Genomic DNA, 20,856 nt, shown 5'->3' on the forward strand with positions numbered 1-20,856 from the left:
AATAGGGCCACTGAGAACAAGAGGAGAGGTATCAGTATGATCCAAGGAACCCCAAGGTTTGCAGATGTACAACAAATAAGCTTAGCTACGAAAATCAACCTGTGTGTATTCTGATTAGACTTTCCAATGCAAAAAACTATAGAAACAATGGTATTAAGAGGCTCCGCTATAAGAGTCTGCTTTCTAAAAGTTTAGACTCCTAGTCAACATAATACCCTTTTTTATTTCCTGCTTGTTGTCGTCTCTTCCTTGAATGTTCTCTAAACTTCTCGTCCGTTCCAAGTTTGTGTTTTGTGACCTTGATGTAGATATATTGTGGCATGAGAAAAAACAACCAAAGATAGCAGATCTGTTTTCAATATTTGTGTAGAGCTTTGATGTTGAGAAATAGCTGCAGAAGAGAGAAGGGAAACGCTGTAATCTGCACCGTGAGATGTGGCATTTACAATGATATACAGATGTAGAGGGACTTTTCATTGACCACAGGCCATTGTCAGGCGCTCTCTCTCGCCTAGTTCTGCTCTTCATTATGTCTTAAATGCTATGGGAGTTTTGATATGCACTTATTTTAAACCAGGGGTTCAGCCAGGTGTTACGGTGAATTCTAAGCATGTTTTACAAAGAAGCTATCAGTTTTTGCTAAGCACAATGGCTTGGCTTTGCATTTTGAACCAGGGATCTGGAAAGGATCAAAACACCCTTTATTCCTACTTCTACTGCAAGGCAAGACCACCAGCTGCTCCACCCTGCTCCACATGCAGACACAGCAGCTCACTGGAGATCATGCATTTTGCATAGCCAAGGTTCCAGCAGATGCAGTTCTCCAGCTAACGGATCAGGTAGCAGGTGTGAGAAAGTGACCTTTGCTTGTGAGCTTGGAATGCTGTCTACTTAAATGGAACCACAGACTGATTTAGTCTAAGAGAATTTCATATGTGCACAATCCAAAATTCAAATTTAAAAAGATTATTCCCAAGCACATCTTTGGAAACGGGAAACAAGACAGGTCACAGCCATTTCAGGAAATTCATTATTATTATTATTATTATTATTATTATTATTATTATTATTATTATTATTAATTTATTTATACCCCGCCCATCTGGTTGAGTTTCTCCAGCCACTCTAGGCGGCTCCCAAACGAGTGTTAAAAACAATACAGCATTAAATATTAAAAACTTCCCTAAACAGGGCTGTCTTCAGATGTCTTTTAAAAATAGGATAGCTGCTTATTTCCTTGACACCTGGTGGAAGAGTGTTCCATAGGGCAGGTGCCACTACCGAGAAGGCCCTCTGCCTGGTTCCCTGTAACTTGGCTTCTCACAGCAAGGGAACCGCCAGAAGGCCTTCAGCGCTGGATCTCAGTGTCTGGGCTGAATGATGGGGGTGGAGATGATCCTACTATTTTCATCCTTAATGACAGATGCTACAGAATAGAAGCAGCTCAGCTGTAAGTCCCCACTATTGCCCTGTATGTCCAGCAACATTAGATATTGGCATCATGCATGGTGGAATAAGAACATAAGAAGAGCCTTCTGGATCAGGCCAATGACCCATCTAGTCCAGCCTCCTGAGAAAGCAGCAAGGCACACATGCAGAAGTACATATATACCTCTGCATGTGTCCAGAATGGCAAACAGTGGAGGGCAAAGGACTTTATGATTGAGAGAAGGGACACAAAATGCAACCTAGATACATCCCATAATTCTCTGACCACTAGTGTGAGCAGCAAGTAATGGAATAGCAATGAACATTCCCGACTGAAAGAAAAGGAAGTGTGGAAACTAACGAGTTACACAGCGAGACAAAACTTGTATATTTATGACCTGCTTGCAATATATAGAACCAACCACAGTGTACAATAATGAAATAAAAGAGTTGGAAGGGTCCAAGTCTGTACAGCTTGGAAGGTGGGAGGATCTCAAGTTTGAAGGTTCCCACACATCAGAAACTCCCTGTAGATAGAATATTTTACTACAGTATTATTCTCCCCCCCCTCCCACTTATTAAATTGCACAAGTGTATCCATTTATATAGACATATTGATTCCATCACAATGTTTTTTAGCTGAATCTAAACCTGGCAATCTGCCCCAATTCCCTCAGTCACTATCTCTCAGGCTTCATAGCAAAAAAAGCAATAAACTGAGTAAAATTTCTGATGCCTCTCTTTCATGTTTTGAGAGAACAGGAATGGAAGAAGATGGCAACAGTCTAGGAATTACAGTATGTTCTCCAGTATGTAACATGTTCTCAGACATGGGTCATGAAATTGTCTGAATGCACACAACAATAGCATACACACAGATGTATTGAGTAGCTGTGTGTTTGGCCTGTAGCTAAAATATGATTATATAACTATCTCCTCAGCGGTAATGTTGCAATCTTAACCCTGCTTACCTGGGAGTAAGTCACACTGAATTCAGCATAACTAACTTCTCAGTAAAAAAATTCCTTCCAGTAGCACCTTAGAGACCAACTAAGTTTGTTATTGATATGAGCTTTCGTGTGCATGCACACTTCTTCAGTTATGTGCTACTGGAAGAATGTTTTTTTATTTTGTTTCAACTACAGCAGACCAACACAGCTACCTACCTGTTACTTCTCAGTAGACATGGTTAGGATTCTGCTGCAAATCCCGCTGAGTACAGTGGGGCTTACTGCCAGGGAAATGGATATACCACAATCTCATCATTGTAACCAACACAAAGGAGCCACAGGCTGCAATCCTAGGTATAAAAAAGGTAAAGGACCCCGGACGGTTAAGTCCAGTCAAAGGCAACTATGGGGTTGCAGCGCTCAACTCGATTTTCAGGCTGAGGGAGCCAGCATTTGTCCACAGGCAGCATGACTAAACTGCTTCTGGTGCAACGGAACACCGTGACGGAAGCCAGAGTGCACAGAAACACCATTTACCTTCCTGCCACAGTGGTACCTATTTATCTACTTGGACTGGCGTGCTTTCGAACTGCTAGGTTGGCAGAAGCTGGGACAGTCCCACACCACACTTACTTGGGTATAAGTGCCATTAAACTTTGGAACTTACTTCTAAGTAAACATGGATAGAATTCAGCTCTTGGGCTGTATACACACTATACAGTGGTACCTTGGGTTAAGTACTTAATTCGTTCCGGAGGTCCATTCTTAGCCTGAAACTGTTCTTAACCTGAAGCACCACTTTAGCTAATGGGGCCTCCTGCTGCCGCTGCGCCACCAGAGCACGATTTCTGTTCTCATCCTGAAGCAAAGTTCTTAACCTGAGTTACTATTTCTGGGTTAGTGGAGTCTGTAACCTGAAGCATATGTAACCTGAAGCATATGTAACCCGAGGTACCACTGTACTTTGAATCACATTCCCTTAAATAATTTTGGCCACTGTAGTTTGTGAAGGGTTGCTGGGAATTTTAAGCCGGCGCAGTGCTAAAAATACTTTGAGAGAAGGAATGTGCTTTGAATGTGCTTGAAAGGTCCAGTGTGTACACAGCCCTTAGTCATTATTTATGTCAAAGGTTCTCAAACTGTAATCTGCAGGCCACTGGTGGTCCATGGAAAAGTTGCATAACAATTAAGAATATCTGTACATGGTACTGGGTTTATTTTTTTCTGATGATGGGAAATAGGCTTGACATAACCTTGCTCACAAAATCAGAACTATCATGTTAGAAAGGCAAGACTACCATTATTAAAAATATAAGCTGTGCATGTGCATTTATTTGTAGAACAGTGTATATATATTACTAGATGCTGCATCAAGGCAGTCAGCAATTTGCAGGTGATCCACTGGGGTCAGGGTGGGGAGTACCATTGGTCTATGCTACAATGGAATATCTCACAATGAAATAGACCTCTGAAATAGAATCTGAATTCCTCAGCTTTGCTTTCCAAAACCTCTTCTATTAATCCTCAATATAGAAAATGTGCTTTGTGCTATCCTTGTGACTGAGGCTTTCGCTGAAAGTGCATCATAAATAGCACCCATTTAAGGAATGGTATGATACAAGTGTGTGTGAAGTAAAAAAGAAAAGCTTAAGTAAATAAATCAAGGCCACAACAAAAACAGGGCAGGAGGCAAAGTTATTTTTAATTGCTAAGCAAAGGCAGTTATATATGAGCTAAGGACAGAATTCATATTTATCGCAGTATATTTAGATGATAGCCTTCCTTGTTTATAGGGTTATAATCCCTACGGTAATAATATTTTGTTCACTGCTTAGATACCAAAGCAATAGGCACCTTTTAGATATGCTTCATCCAGGAAAAGTCACCACAGATCCATTCAGCCCATCCAGATGAAACGAGGCCACAAATTCCTAACTTTGAAAGACAAGCAAATGTCAGCCTTGAGGTCATAAATTCACAAGTCATTTCTTTCTCATGGGCGACAGTGCTAACTAACATGCTCTAAACTTTATTCCTGATTGTGAGGCACATCCGAAGTCTGGCCAAATCACACCTGTTCTCCAGCTGCTGAGAGGTTTAAGCTACCAGTCAACAAGGGAGTTGAGGCTTTGCAAAGTGATTGCAATAAGGTTTTGGAACAGATGCAGAGATCACCATTGCAGTGGGCATCTCACTAGATAATAGGGGCTTGAATAGGCATGACATGAGGATTCCTAAATAGCCATCTTCTCCTATATAGACCTGCCCATTTATTATGGCAGGTCTCCCTTCTGTGCCCTGCCAACATCTGAATTGTTTTTGGCTACAAGAGGCTCTTCTCTGTAGTGGCACCCAATCTTTGGAAATTGCTTCCATAGGGGGACCTACCTTAGAAATGTGGGAAGCTGCCATATATTGGGTCAGACCATTGGTCCATCTAGCTGAATAGTATCTACCCTAACTGGCAAAAGCTCTCCAGAGTTTCAGACAGGCAATTGAAACTGGGACCTTTGCCTTGTAAAGTAGATACTCTTGCGCTGAGCTACTGCCTTTTGCACCCTCTCCATTGGTCTTCCATCAATGAACTGAGACCGTTCGCTCTTTCTGCAGTCGTTGGTCCTGCTGAGGTTCTAAATCTTCCTGGCATTTTACCTGTGAATGATCTGGTGTCTCTTTTAGCTCTGATTTGTCTTACATCCATGCGTGTTTTATTACATTCAGTGGCTGGTGTTTGGAGACAGGCCTACCTTCTTGACAGCACCAATGCTGCTGGAAAAGACTAGAGCATGTTTTCAAGGCCAGGGCTGCATAGATGCAGCACTGGGTCCAATCCAATGCTTGCACTGGTGTGCCCATGCAGCCCGACCTTGCTGCCACCTTGCTCCACCCCAGCCTTATCCTGCAGAGATGCTGGTGTCAGGAAAGTAGCTTTGCCCCACCACAATAACCACCACTGATAATATTGCTATCTAGTGAGTGCAGGAACTCACTGTGGCAGCCCAAAAGAGAATATGCAACCACACCCCCAAGGACCATTAAAAAAATGCATGCAACTATGTTGTTGATCCATTATTATACATACACGTTGAAGTACAGTGCATATAGTATATACCTAGTTTATTAGGGCCAGCATAATTGTGAAACTATGCATAGTTTCCTAGGTGTAAGCTCTGTGGGACTCAGTTGTGCCTACTTAAGTTTAATTTGTTAAACACACTAAGCCACCTTTTAATTAGAAATTCACTCAGTCATGCATAGTATGATTACTATTTAAACTGCTAGGAACCCCCATTTTCCTCATTCACTGACTTTCTCTCTGCTAATTTGTCAAAATCAAACTTGAAAAGCTCCGTATCACCTCATTTACTTGCCAAAGCAAGGAAGAACCAACCACACAACCTAATCTCTTGCCGGATTAGGACAATTTAATTTAGGACTATGGACTAGTTTGCTGCCTTAGGAGCAATTGATTTTAATAAGGCATCAACTGTAAACTATCACTGAGTCACATGTAAGAGACTTTGTGTTTACATTGACCTGGGGGATAGCTCAGTCGGTAGAGCATGAGACTCTTAGTCTCAGGGTTGTTGTGGGTTCAAGCCCCATGTTGGGCAAAAGATTCCTGCATTGCAGCGGGTTGGACTATAGATGATTCTTGTGGTCCCTTCCAACTCTACAATTCTATGATTCTGTGCATTTGGTTGTCTGCTTCGATTCATAACAACACTGCTATTATTGCATGAGGTGAGGACATAACGTTATGCAGCCAAATCCACACACACTGACAGATCTAGGATGAAACTATGTGCATCTTTTCCCCCACATACCCTTTGTTTGGTTCTGTTCAGGTTGATTTCTGGCGCCCAGACTCTGTTGACCAAGTGAAAACAGAAACAACAGTTGACTTCCGAGTTGAAGCGGACAAATGTTCTGAAGTCGAGAGCCTCCTTCAGCTGAGTGCATTGGACTACAAGTATGCTTTTGCTTTTAGCATTTGCTCCATTAATACCAGTGGGTTAAACAATGGACGTCTCTACATTTAGTGTTACATACCGTATTTTTTTGCTCTATAAGACGCACCAGACCACAAGACGCACATAGTTTTTGGAGGAGGAAAACAAGAAAAAAAAATATTCTGAATCTCAGAAGCCAGAACAGCAAGAGGGATCGCTGCGCAGTGAAAGCAGCAATCCCTCTTGTTGTTCTGGCTTCTGGGATAGCTGAGCAGCCTGCATTCGCTCCATAAGATGCACACACATTTCCCCTTACTTTTTAGGTGGGGAAAAGTGAGTCTTATAGAGCAAAAAATACGGCATTTATTCCCCCCCATGAGTCTACTCTGAGTATGCCTAACCATGTGTCTTAAAGGAAGCCATGGTAAGGTGGTACAGATTGTTTTGCATAACAATAACTATGTGAAGAAGTGCTTTCTTTTGTCTGTCCTGAATCTTCCAACATTCAGGTTCATTGGGTGTCTGACAAAACACCAGAGCATTCCATGCACTAAAGAGGTGTTGTGCACCTGCCTTGTGACTATGAAGTTGGGACCCTGCACTGGTCAAAAGAGGAGGCCAGAATTTCTATAGGGTTGAGCTTTTTCATACTAGCAGGTGAGGACAAAGTATCTGTCAGACAAAACAGAAGACTTTGAAAAGGATTTAGTTCCAAGAGGCAATCCAAGCAGGTAAGGTATTTGTGGAGAGCAGTAGGTAGCAAGATAGGTGGATCAAAAAACAACAAAACCAAAAAGGGAAAGGATTACAAAGTTTAAACATGCAAGACGAAGAGCATTGAACAGAATCAACAAAGTTGTACTTTGTGCAACAAAGAGCCAATTCATGTTGTATGTATGTATGTATGTATGTATGTATGTTTACACCATCTGTATACCATCCAAGGTGCAAGGTCCTTTAGCCACTTAGCAATAAGAGTGATGCTAAATTTGATTTAGCACATGTACGTGCTTTTTAAAGCTGCAACGGAGAGCAACGTTGGAGTGGGGACTGGGCTGGCAATCACGTTTGGCAATCAGGGGGAAAGCTAAACCTTCTCTTCTGTGTTTAAGCACTGGCCATATATGTTGCCATTTTTTGATTCCAGTTAGTAACCTAGCAGTAACTTTCTGTACTCCTTAGGGAAGCAGGAGTGCCTAGATAGCGAAAGAAGAGTTACTCTGCTGAAACACTTCCTCCGCTAATAATGAATGTGCCCAGTTTCCTGCACCAAAGAGATTGTCCCTGACAGACTTCAGTGAAGTGTCCTTGCTACAGCTTGAGGAGACGCGAGCCTTTGATGTGGAGCCGCAGTGCCCTGACATCATGTCAATGTGTTCATTATGAAGGCTGGGAGTGCACTGCAAACTGCCCTCTCTCACTCTTCTAATCCAGATCGCCGTGATCAAGGGCACTGAGCTTGCACATTTCTTTAGCCTATACCATTTTATTCAGGCTAGGGAGAGAGCAGGGGTCTTTGCTGCCAGTCAACACGCATACAGACAGTTCTGCAGAAGTGCTGGAAGATCAGTGGATCAAAGGCTGGAGACCATGTCTTTAACAGATCCTAAAATAGTTTGAAATAGATTAATTCTTCTACCTGTTGCAACCTCTGGTCAAATAACCTTTTTCTGATTTTTTGGAGCAAAACAAATAAAAATTCTTTTTTTTTCTGGAGGCAAGCCTGGCTTGAGGATAAACAAGGCAGCAGCAGGGATCTCTCTTCCAGTGTGGTGTAGTGGTTAAAAGCGGTAGATTCATAATCTGGGGAACTGGGTTCGCATCTCTGCTCCTCCACATGCAGCTGCTGGGTGACCTTGGGCTAGTCACACTTCTTTGAAGTCTCTCAGCCCCACTCACCTCACAGAGTGTTTGTCGTGGGGGAGGAAGGGAAAGGAGAATGTTAACCGCTTTGAGACTCCTTCGGGTAGTGATAAAGCAGGATATCAAATCCAAACTCTCCTTCTTCTTCTTCTTCTACTTCTTCTTCTTCTTCTTCTTCTTCTTCTTCTTCTTCTTCTTCTTCTTCTTCTTCTTCTTCTTCCAAACTTCCTCCAACTCTCAAGTCTCCCCAACCTGGGAAGCTGCATTGCACGAAGATAGCATTTGCAGGCAGAAGGGGACGAAGTGGTGGTAAAAATACGAACAGTAACCACAGGGGTGTTAAGCAGAAATGGAGACACATCAGCAGTAGAAAATGAAATGTCCCCTATTTGACTTGGTCCATTTTGTTGCTTTGTTGCAGAGTTTTGATTGACAACCTTCAGGCTGCTCTTGATGGGCAGTTTGACAGTCATATCCGGGCTACTGGACATCAGTATGAAAAATATAACAATTGGGAAACGGTAAAAAAATGTTCATGTTTGAATATCCTCCTCTGCTTCCCAATGGTAGTTTTGCTATGAATATAAGAACCTAAAAGAGAGCAGTGCTGGATCACACCCAAGGCTAAAATTGGTTCAACATCTGGTTTCCCACAATGGCCAAGGAGAGACCTATGGGAAGCCCAAATGCAAAACATGAGGGCAATTGCTCTCTCCTACAACTCAGGGAGAGCTTGCATACTTTGTGTGTATTCAGTTCCGGGGTCAATTCCTGGTATCTCCAGTTGGAATTAGTGCTTAGCAAACTGACCCCATCATAATATGTAGTTTGTCTTCTGAGTTACAAATCCAAGGGTTATAAACACAGGCAGGGGTGTTCTGCTATTTCCCTTCGTATTTTTCAGCATGTGCATCACCAAAGTGAATCTTGGAAACATGGCATGCACAATACGTTGCAACACAACATCATGCTTCACAGTGCATCCTTCTCTGAGTGGCTATGTTTACACATGGTTTGTTTGCAACAGTATGGAATGGAAGCCACAGGCAAAGGCAATGGCTATGGAAGTAGGTGGCCAAAAATGCCTGTTCACTGCACAACTTGGCATGTTGGTAACGATGCCAAGGTAGAAACTAAAGGGTTTGAGTAAAATCATCATGCATGAGGGTGCATTGCAAACAGTATATTTTAATTTCCTTTGGAAATTCCTTTGGAAATTTCCTTTGGAAATGAAAGCACTACAGGAGGGGAAAAATGACTGAGTGTCATTTGAGGAAAGACGGCAGGGTTTGACTGATCAGCCATGTCAGATGTAGGAAATATGCCAATCATGCAGGAGAAATAAATATAAATTGATATATAGTCCATCATGGTTTGAATTATCAAAATGTCAAAGTGTGAGAATTACAGACCTACTAGGTTCAACCTCTGTGCCAGCTAATATCAAGTTTTGGTGCTATTGCTAGTTTAAATGCCGCTTAGCAGCAGAGTTGGAAAAGGTGGTCATGGAGAAAGCACTATCAAATCAACATTTATATTACTGGCCTACAGATACTGTTAGTAGTCTGACTCAGTATTTAGGTGGTTCCTTTTGCTATTAAATATGCTTATTTGCTTTTTTTTTAACTCAACAGATAGAGGCTTGGATCAAAAATATTGCAAAGGAGAACCCAGATCTTGTCTCCCTGTCACAGATAGGAACAACCTATGAGGGACGCTCAATGCACCTCCTGAAGGTATTTGCTTTTCATTTCTTCATCCAGTCTGCTTGCTCTTGACACATAAGAAACAACAATATTTATTAAGCCCTCGCATGCTCCAGATTTGTATTTTTCAATCAATGCTTCAGGAAACCAAAGCAGATTTTTGTGAAGTTCTTTTATGGTGACATTTTTATCCTTTTTGATTGATAGTAAAGGCGTCCTAAACAGCCCAGACCGTAATAAAAGTCTTTTGACAGTTTGTACATATAAATTTAACCGTGTTCCTGTAAGCAAGGTAAATGGTAATCTACCTTTGTATAATTGTGTGCTCCATCTGTTGTTTGTAAACCTATTTGCTATAAAGTCATCTATAAACTTCAGCCTCTTTTTTTCTCTCTCTTTGTTTTTTTTTTTTCTGGCAACAGGAGGCAAACAACTAATCAGCATTTCCTTTCTTGAGTCCATCATACAGCTCAAGCAAACAAAAGAAATCAGTTTCAATATGTTCTTATTTTGAGTATCAGGTCAATGTTTCGGAATATCACACCTTTACAGTCCAAGTTTTTTGATGCTTGAGTAAACGCAAGGTCCTCCTTCCCTCAGCCCCGCCCCCCACATGATAATCATAGAGCTGTAGAATTTGTAGAGCTAGAAGGGTCCACGATGGTCCAACCAGCAGTGTGAATCCATAACCCTGAGATTAAGTGTCTCCTGTTCTACCAACTCAGCTATCCCAGCTGACAGACAATGTGGGAGCAGCCCAAGCTGGGCAGTTTTTATGAATGGTGACTCTCTTAAAGAGAAAGATGGCTTCCTTTTCTCAGAACACTTTCGCCATATTCGTTATCTACTATATAGGTGTGAATACAGAAGAAATCTCAGCATATGGAGCCTGTCTCAGTTCTGTAAGGCAGACATCCCTCTTTTACACAACAACTAGAATGATAAGGGCGTTCCATCCACTTTTAGTCACCCTATGCATTACTATTTATATAAAAGGTGTAGATAGATGTACAAGCCATGTCACAAAGCTAACTGAACTCTAAAAATATACAGTTATCAACTGGGATAAAATATGGATCCAGCACACCAGAGGTGAGAAAATCTACCCAGAGTGTAAGTTTCACTTCCAGCAATGCAACTCCATGCTCATCTCAAGCGAGGCCTGAGGCTGCCGTCTGAATAGAGAACATGACCTATTAATATTCAATATAAATTACTAATTCTGCCTTGTTTTATTTTTATGTTTACAGTTGGGGAAACCCGGTGTGAATAAAAAAGCCATCTTTATGGATTGTGGCTTCCATGCTAGAGAATGGATCTCACCTGCATTCTGCCAGTGGTTCGTGAGAGAGGTTAGTGGGCAAAATATGCGTTCACTAAAACCAGTAACTAAGACCACTGACACACTTAGAGGCAGGAATGATTTGTCATAAAAAGAACTTATTGGCAGGTCCTTTTTCTAAGTTCCCTAATGTTTTCTTTCAGATCTTCAGGTTCCCCTTTTTTCTCTAAGGCTCCATAAATATTATTATTTGATTATTACTCATTTTTAAAATGTATCCTTCTGTTACTGATATTTGTTTGTGTGTTTGAATATCAACTCATAGGGAAAATATCCAATAACATCCTAATATTATAAAATCATAAAATACAAAACAAATGACCCATTCTGAATCAAATTTCTTCACCTTAAAATGCTTGGTGATAACAAAACCATGTTAATACAGGATATAGGGCACACAGAGCTAAATCCTCAGAATCTGCAACATGAAAATGGTGTTGCCCCATTTTCAAAAGGATATTATGCGGCTTTATGTGCCTGTCTGAGAATCTAGAGGAAGGTAATTATGATACAATTATTACACAAAAGAGAGGTATGCCCTCTAAAGAAAAAAGTACTAGAACAAATGGAATAATGTATGAAGACCTCTTAAAAGCATATCATTAGAATATAATGATCAGCCTGTTACATATGAAGCTTATCTAATAATGAATACACAATTCTAAAGTAAGGTATTATTTTTAATTGCAACTTCTCCAAGATCTCATCAATTAATCTCATTAAAGTTGTTAAGAAGCCTAGGTTACTGTTCTGTTCTGGATCCTAGTATTTGAATCAATACTCCTTTAGGTGCCTTTTTGCACACCACAGGGTTCCACCAGGCATGCTTCTGTTTCTTTGGCACTCGGTACCAGAGTTTGCTATTAGAAAGAGCAAGATCAGCAGGGGAGAAAATCCCACATGGTCCCAAAAGGGCCTGGCAGGATGCTAGAGAGCTCTGTGTCATATTAACCCTCTTTTCTCCAGTATGAAGTTATTATAGTCCCTAGCGCCCTTGCTGAAAACAGACAATATCAAGCCTTCTCCACCTTAGTGATCTTGAGCCAATTCAAAGTATCCCTACAATTATTTTCTTTTATTTGTATGCTTCTGAAATAGCACAGCTGGCCAGTTACCACTGGCGAAAGGGAGAGCTTTCAGTGTATTATGAAGAGGCCTGTGATTTTTTACATCTGTGAGGCTCGACTGTGTTTGTTTTTGACGGAGCAATCCTAAAATACAACTTCCAGCTGTTTCGATTCCCACAGATTTAGCAAAGGTTCCTACACGCGCACAAAATGTAAAAACAGAAGCCATTGCAGAAGCAAGTGCTTTACGATCCATAACAAGTAAGCTGAAATAGTTGACCTGAGAGTGTTGGCAAGGCACCCAGTGGTGACAGGCCTTCCCCTCATGTCCGCTCAGATATATGTGCAGAGCCAGGCCTGGAAATTTAAAGTGACACTCCAGACATGTCTTTGGGAATGCTTTCCCCTTATCTCTCCCGGTTAATGCAGCAGAGGATGAAATGTCACCTCATTTAGCAGTTCGGGTTACTACAACTATCAGTCTTACCTTTCAGAGCAGCAAGCTCATAATTTATCCTCATCAAGATGGCATACTCTCCAACATTTCTCCAATGAAAATAGGGACGTCTTATTCCAGAAGTGGGACATGGGTGGCGCTGTGGGTTAAACCACAGAGCCTAGGACTTGCTGATCAGAAGGTCGGCGGTTCGAATCCCTGCGACAGGGTGAGCTTCCATTGCTCGGTCCCTGCTCCTGCCAACCTAGCAGTTTGAAAGCACGTCAAAGTGCAAGTAAATAAATAGGTACCGCTCTGGCGGGAAGGTAAATGGCGTTTCCGTGCGCTGCTCTGGTTCGCCAGAAGCGGCTTAGTCATGCTGGCCACATGACCCAGAAGCTGTATGCAGGCTCCCTCGGCCAATAAAGTGAGATGAGCGCCGCAACCCCAGAGCCGGTCACAACTGGACCTAATGGTCAGGGGTCCCTTTACCTTTATTCCAAAAGGAAGGAAAGAAGGAAAGAAAGAAATTATACCCTGCCCATCTGCCTGGATTGCCCCAGCCACTCTGGGTGGCTTCCAACAAATTTAAAAACATAATAAAACATTAAACATTTTTTTAAAAAAACTTCCCAACATAGGGCTGCCTTCAGATGTCTTCTAAAGGTTGTAGACTTAGTGTCTTCTTGGCTTGGGGGTCACATAACTCCATGCCCTCCAACACTTCTCTGATGAAAATAGGGGCCCCCTAAGGAAAAGTGGGATATTCCAGTATCAAATCAGAAACCGGGACAGCTTACGGAAATCCAGGACTGTCCCTGGAAAATAGGGACACTTGGAGGGTCTGAGATGGCACCTGTTGAAGACCGTTCTATTCACACACATACACACAAACACACCTGTTAAGCAACTTATAGCTTCTCATATGGGCCTTCTAGTTTTAAACTGTGCTTTAACCGTGCTTCAGCTTCTTAAATGAGTTACTAGGGGTGAGGAACATTCCCTCATGGACAGCATGACAGTGGTGGACAGGGCCAGGTACAATTGTAGGCATAGAAATGGCTGTGAATTCTACCTCTGTATTGCAGGTTACATTCCAGCCACACAAAAGTCTATTCACAAGAATGCACACACCACACACCTTTCCTCCTTTCGACAAGCAAGAGGCATTGTCACAGTTCAATGACATGTTCCAGACAGGCAATGAAAAGTGTGATTTTTGCGAGGGTTGTGTGGCCTTTATAGAATTCAAAGGGCCAAACAGAGGCTTGGAGGGCCACATTTTGTGCCTGGGCCTGAGATTACCTACCCCTGTTATACTGTAATGTAGCTGAGTCCTGAGTCATTTGGGTTTGCCCTAATTTATTATCTCTTTGGTCTATACTTAGGCTGTTCGCACCTATGGGAAGGAAACTATCATGACTCAGATTCTGGACAACTTGGATTTCTATGTGTTGCCTGTCTTGAATATTGATGGCTACGTCTACACTTGGACTAAGGTGAATAACACACCTGTTTTCTGAATATGAAGCTCAACGCTTGTTTATGAATATGTAGTCCTGCAAAACTGACATTCACAAATATACTTCATTTCAGTCTCGCATGTGGAGGAAGACTCGTTCTCTAAATCCTGGCAGTAGTTGCATTGGTACTGATCCTAACAGAAACTTTAACGCCAAATGGTGCAGTAAGTACATCCTGAGAAGAAATATATTGCCCAATTCTAACTGACTCATTCTCCAAGTGTAGGAGTACCAGTTCTAGTTAGGTCCACAGTTCTTGGCACGACCTCTCAAGTTCTAGAGCTTCCATAATGTGAGAGGTTTCAGAGGGTGAGGATATTACCTAGAGGGTCACATTCTCTTGTTGAGAGAAGCTGAATTCCTGAGCATTTATTTTCAGTGTGAGATTAAGGCTGCAATCCTATGTCCATTTACCAAGGAACACAATGGGATTTAACAGATTTATAGAAGCTGCTCAGTGTTTTTAGTCAATTTTGCTGAGTTCCCTCAGACCTTAAAAAGTCTTGGTTCATGTCAAGCATTTTGCATTTTGAGATGTGTCAAAATAACATTCAGTAGATTCACAGACTCATACCCTGACATAGATTAATGTTAAATACAGTGGTACCTCGGGTTAAGAACTTAATTCATTCTGGATGTCTGTTCTTAACCTGAAACTGTTCTTAACCTGAGGTACCACTTTAGCTAATGGGGCCTCCCACGGCCGCTGTGCCGCTGCCGCCACTAGATTTCTGTTCTCATCCTGAGATAAAGTTCTTAACCCAAGGTACTATTTCTGAGTTAGTGGAGTCTGTAACCTGAAGCATCTGTAAGCTGAGGTGCCACTGTATAGCATTTCAAAAACAGCACAAGAAACTGATTTATTTCATCAGTCTTCATAGCCCAGTATGATCTACCATGGGGGACTCTGGGAGAGGTCTTTCCTGGCAATTGCAACTCCAGTCTTTCCTAGTGGAGATGATAGGGATGGAAACTGAGACCTTGTGTGTGCAAAGGCATGTGCTTAACCCCTGAGCTACAGGCTTTGAGCTGTAATATATAGGTAACATAAGGCATTGTGGTTGCCAGGGAATAATGGTCTTTCCTGCTTTCTTATACATAGCAGTTGTGGGGAAGGAGAGAGAAACAAAGGACTGGATTCAACTAAATAGTTCCACTAGCAGCAGCCAGCACACAGGTTCCCACTATCACAACAGAGCTTTCTCATTCTCTCCCTCATGCCCCCAATCATCAGTGGGAGGTCAGGAGAACCTCAGAACAGGGCATGATGGGAAGGTCAACCTGCTGGAACATTTGTTTTGGCGTGACACTGAATCCCTCCCATAGTCCACAGGACATAGTAAGGTTTTTGGAGCGCCTATTCTGAATCTTCCCTGAGTGGACAACTATCTAGGACAACACTGTAGAACAGGAGTGTCTCTTCAACTGCTGCTGAACTACAACTCCCATCAGCCCCAGCAAGCATGGCCAGCAATCAGGCATGATGACAGTTGCAGTTTAGCAACATTTGGAAGGCCACACCTGATCTAGAACCTTATCATGGTTTGCCTCATTCCATGCATCTATGTTTTCTCCATTCTGCTGCACACAGCTCTTGGGGCTTCAAAGAGGCCATGCGATGACACATATTGCGGCAGTGCCCCCGAATCAGAGAAAGAGACCAAAGCCTTGGCTGATTTCATTCGTCAGAACCTCTCAACCATCATGGCTTACTTGACCGTTCATTCCTATTCCCAACTGCTGCTGTATCCATATTCTTATTCATATGAGGTAGCAAAGAACAATGTGGAGTTGGTAAGTAGAAACAAAATGGCTGATAACTACTCTGAAGTTAAAATGGTTGTGATGAACATATCCCTTTGGTTACCATTTAGGCTATGGGTTTTTTATGATGCATGGATTTCCCTCTTATTGATTGCTTTAGTACTTTTATATCCTGTCTTTCCTCCAGTAAGGAAAGCAGCACACATGGTTTCTCCTTGATCCTATTTTGCCTGCGCAACAACCCTGTAAATGGCAGCCTAGGCTAAAACGCAGCAGGAGCAGCCACTGGGAAGAATCAATGGGGCAGAGTTGGCCTCCCAGCAGCGGTGTTGCATCCACTTACTGGGACAGGGCAGCAGTGAAGTCAGCTGGTACATGGGTTGGGTTGGCTCCACCAGTGTACTTACACTGCCCTGACCCCACCACCACCACAGAAAAGGCCTGTTCTCGTGCTGCCCTCCTCTGGACCTCTTCTGGAGGAGCCACATGAAATTAGGCCTCAGATGATGATCACAAGGTCTGGGTCGGTTCATATGGAGAGAGGCAGCTCCAATATGAGCTTCTAAGGTTCTGTGAGTTAGCTCCAACTGAGGGCTCATCTACACTTCCACTTGTCCTGTTCCTTTCCCCTGGGAAAACCAGACCTTTACTGCTGAACTGCAGCAATGTCAATCAGGTTTTCCACAGATTAACGTTTGCTCCGATTCGGCACTAAAGAGCAAGTTTTCCCAGGGGATGTAGCAGGACAAACAGAAAACCACTTGGACTCATGCCTAGAAGGCACAGGACAAGCAGAAAACTGCACCAACCCATGCTTTCTAGGCACTACACAAGCCCTGAGAGCTAAGAACCGTATGGAAAGTACCATATATACTCGAATATAAGCCGACTTTTTCAGCATATTTTTTATGCTGAAAAAGCCTCCCTCGGCTTATACTCGAGTGAGTGGTAGTGGAGGGACAAGCCCTTTCTCGCTGCTCGTCCCTCCACCGCTGCCCACCTCTTGCAAGGGCAGGCACGGGAGCTGTGACTGGAGAGGCACTGCACCTCTCACAACCGGGCTCCTATGCCTGCTCTTGCAAGTGGCAGAGGGGGTGACGGAGGGATGAGCGGCGAGAAAGGAGCCCTTTCTCGCCGCTCGTCCCTCTGCCACCACCCGCCTCTCACATGGGCAGGCCCAGGAGCCGCGGCTGAGAGAGGCACTGCGCTGCGCTGTGCCTCTCACAACCAGGCTCCTATGCCTGCTCTTGAGAGCGGCAGAAGCGGCGGAGGAGGAGCGTGCAGCCCAAAAGGAGCCCTTTCAGGCTGCTCCTTCCTCCTCCTCTGCCTTTGCCCCTGTTGGGGGCAGCGGAGGAGGAGCGAGCAGCCCGAAAGCAGCCCTTTCGGTCTGCTTGTTCTTCCTCCTCCACTGCCACCAGGTTTGTGGTGTGGTGAACCGGCTTATACTCGAGTTTTCCCGGTTTTTGGTCCTAAAATTAGGTGCCTCGGCTTATATTCGGGTCGGCTTATACTCGAGTATATACGGTATACAGTGATTCAGGAAAACAACAGCTTCATCACCAATTGTTCCATCCAAGCTTCCATCAGTCTTTTAATATAAAGGGACACCGTGAGAACTGGCATTCCTTCTCTGTCTTGGCTGATGCACAGCAATAGCAATTGGCATCAATTCCCAACTAAGACATGCTGAAGACCAGTGGGGTTGTGGCCAGTAAAGTTGTCCTGTCTGCAAAAGGACTCCCATTTGCATATTGGAGCATCCTCTCTTCTCCTTCCCCCACCCAACACATCTCAGATCTGTTTTGAGGGTTTACCCAACCCTTCAGAGCAGATGTGGGGGGTGATGAGCTGCGCGTGGGAAGGGGAGAGGGATGGAAAGTTTCATTGCACAACTGGAAGCCCTTATATTCATGGGATGCCTTAACTGGATGCAACCCATTCTTTTGCAATATTCAAAGCCTAGGAACATGGTGAGTGATATCCAGTGTTGTTTACACTCATAGTAGACCAGATGATAAATGTACTTTGTTCTTTGTTGATGGTCCCCTGTAGTTGTTGGTTTTTTCCTTCAAAAGAGCAACAGCATTTCCAGAAGAAAATTACTTCAGTACTGTGAAATAGTTATGAGTTGATGTCGCTGGCAGAAAACACAGTATATGACAAACAAAAGGAAGGGCTTACAAAAAAAATCTCTTGCTCATCAGCCAAAAGGCCAAAGCCAAAGCAAAAATCTGGCCCTCTGCAGTGGTAGAATCCTGACAGATTTACAATGTCTCCCAAGTGGAAATATCAGAATTTTGAGGCAGAAACAGAGAGAATGGACAGATTAATGGTTTTGCCCTGGACATCTGGCACTGCAAGCCTCTCTCTTTTTCCATTAAAAAGGGATTTTGTTTTTGTGTGTTATGCCAGATTATGTTTTTTCTCAAGACACAAAGTTGTTATTCTGTAGAACCTAAGTCGTTTCCCCCTCGTTCAGTTTGCCTTTGATTCTGACAAATATGTTTCTAACTTCACGCGTTGTTTGGTCTAAAGCAAAAGAGAAACTTAGGTACAGTACTTCTATCTCAAACAAAAGTGGACCTAAAAAGATGGATGAGGGCATTATCAGGATACTGCCAAAGAGAATTACAAGAAAACTAAAGACATGGTGTCTTCAAGAAAGTATACGTAGGGCCCATAGATGGTATATGGATAATCAGTTGATCAAACAGGTTAAAGTCTTAAATACCTTGGCCTTATTTTTCAGCCAGCAGAAATATGTGAAGGATAAAGTATCTCAAAGCGCCAAAATTCTGACACACTTTTTCCATACGAAAAGTGGCAATCACATACCATTAGCATTTGAAGTTTTTAAAGCTAAACGGCTAGCACAGTTATTATATGGGGCTCTGATTTGGCCAGACACTCACCTTGGATTTACAGAAGTTGTTTGATCTAAGTTCCTAAGGCAATTTTTTCCTGTTTCATCCTGTATTCCAAATGCTTCATTGCACTTGGCGACCCTCTGTTGAATTACAGACTTGGTTTAGGACATTTAATTATTGGCTTCAGCTAAATTTAAACCCCACCGGTCTACTACCCTTAGTATCGCAAGATTGTCATGAGAACATTTGGACTAAAACTGATTCTACTTTTCTGGTTTGCATGGCAAGTTCCCGCCCCCCCGAAATAAAGACACGAGACACAAGAATTCGAGTTAATGGGTCAAATTAGGCCACAACTTTATTGATTACAGGAATTGAGCTTTATTGGCTTAGGCATTGGTCCTAACAATTAGCCGGCTTCAGCCCGGTGGCTGGAAGACCGGTGAGGGTTAACCACCAGTAGGGGGAGTCCTGCTGAGGCACATCAACTAGGAACCCCCCCCCCGGAGTTACTGCTCAGGGGCGTGCCGTGGGCCCACACCTCCATAGGCTTAGGACAAGGCCACGCCCCCCGGAATCCTTTACCGGACTACCCTTGTTTTGGGGGAAGGTGATGGCACTTCCTCCCCCCCCCCTCATACCCCTACCAATGCCTAACCGCCAATACCGAGGAGTTGTGACAGATTGCTACGAGGTAGGCGAAAACCAAGTGGCTGGTGCCAATCTGCCAAATGGAAAAATTCCTACCAGGCCCCTTGACGGCGACTGACCGAAGTCCATAGCATCGTCCTAGAGCCTAACCTAATGGGAAGGGGAAAAACCTGGCTAGCTGCGGGTAAAGAGGGAAGCCCTCGGCCGCGCCAGACCTAAATATGCGAGGCCACGCCCCCCGGGCCAGCCAATTGGCTGGCCCAGGGATGATGCGTCCAAGGATTCCCTAGCCTCACGGAGGCTGGAGCCAGCCCCCACGAGCGTGGGGAGGGGCGTGAAGCCCACAACCCCACCTCCTCTCTAGCTCGGAAGTGGCTTTATCACCACAACAGTTATTAACACTGGGCTTCAGTAAAGCAAATGATTTAATTAGACAGCACCTACATGATATCGAGCAACAGAATGAATAATTTGGCCACAATAAGGAAGTCTTATCCATGGTCTGATTATTTTCCGCCTAGTCGTTTTGACACATTGGCACCCTAATTGCAAAATTTAACAATTCCCAAATACAGGCATGCTTTCACTCACACAAGATTAAGTATACTGCCTTCATCTGTACTTGAGGGTCAATTTCAAAAAAATTCTGCTGGAAAAACGATTATGTCTTTGTGGAGATGGCAGTATGGAATCAGTTGTTCATGTGCTTCTAGCTTGCACTCTTTATAAAGATTTGAGGAGTAAGGTTATTACCCCTCTACTACTAACCATACCAGGTATCTCAACCATTGCTACTGTGTCCTTTTTTCTAGCAGATCAAGATAATCAGATGACAGCAAAAACTGTAAAAAAATGAAAATAAGCAGGGGCAATCAGAATAAGATATATTATTTGATTACTGGTGTAAACCTCCAGAATGTATTTTGTATAGTTAAGTTTTTACCTCTATCTTCAGTTCAGTTCATTTTATTTTATTGCTATAGCTAGTGGCTGATGCAAATAAAGATTCTTCTGATTCTGATTCTTAGGCTGGGATCCAACAAGCTACTTTTGGCATAGTCAAGGAATCAAGCATGACCAATGGGGATTTTCCTTTCCCCACCCTCCCCTCTCCCTGTGCACACACGCACTTTGAAGCACCAGATTCCCATGCCATATTACAAACTTTATTTGAAACCCCCCTGAGTTTCCAAAGCCGGACATTCAATAAACACAAGTCCAATGTCTCCTTGGGTACATGGAACCAGTTACACAATTCTTGGAACTGTATCCCAGCCAAAGGAAGGCCACAGGCCTCATTTATTTC

At 43.2% G+C, this 20,856-nt stretch overlaps 1 protein-coding gene across 1 annotated transcript in view; it reads left to right on the forward strand.

Annotated features, from left to right (window-relative positions):
- The window catches only part of LOC310707342 (carboxypeptidase B-like), a 60,063-nt gene that overhangs the window by 31,163 nt on the left and 8,044 nt on the right, over nt 1-20,856 (forward strand). The window contains exons 5-11 of the mRNA XM_083504418.1: nt 6,227-6,351; nt 8,616-8,715; nt 9,829-9,930; nt 11,151-11,252; nt 14,134-14,244; nt 14,342-14,432; nt 15,860-16,062. Of these exons, the coding sequence (XP_083360544.1) occupies nt 6,227-6,351; nt 8,616-8,715; nt 9,829-9,930; nt 11,151-11,252; nt 14,134-14,244; nt 14,342-14,432; nt 15,860-16,062 (834 nt within the window). The remainder of the gene's footprint in view (nt 1-6,226; nt 6,352-8,615; nt 8,716-9,828; nt 9,931-11,150; nt 11,253-14,133; nt 14,245-14,341; nt 14,433-15,859; nt 16,063-20,856) is intronic.

Source organism: Podarcis liolepis (genome assembly GCF_965112155.1).
Source record: "Podarcis liolepis genome assembly, chromosome: 5".
NCBI classification, from domain to species: Eukaryota; Metazoa; Chordata; class Lepidosauria; order Squamata; family Lacertidae; genus Podarcis; species Podarcis liolepis.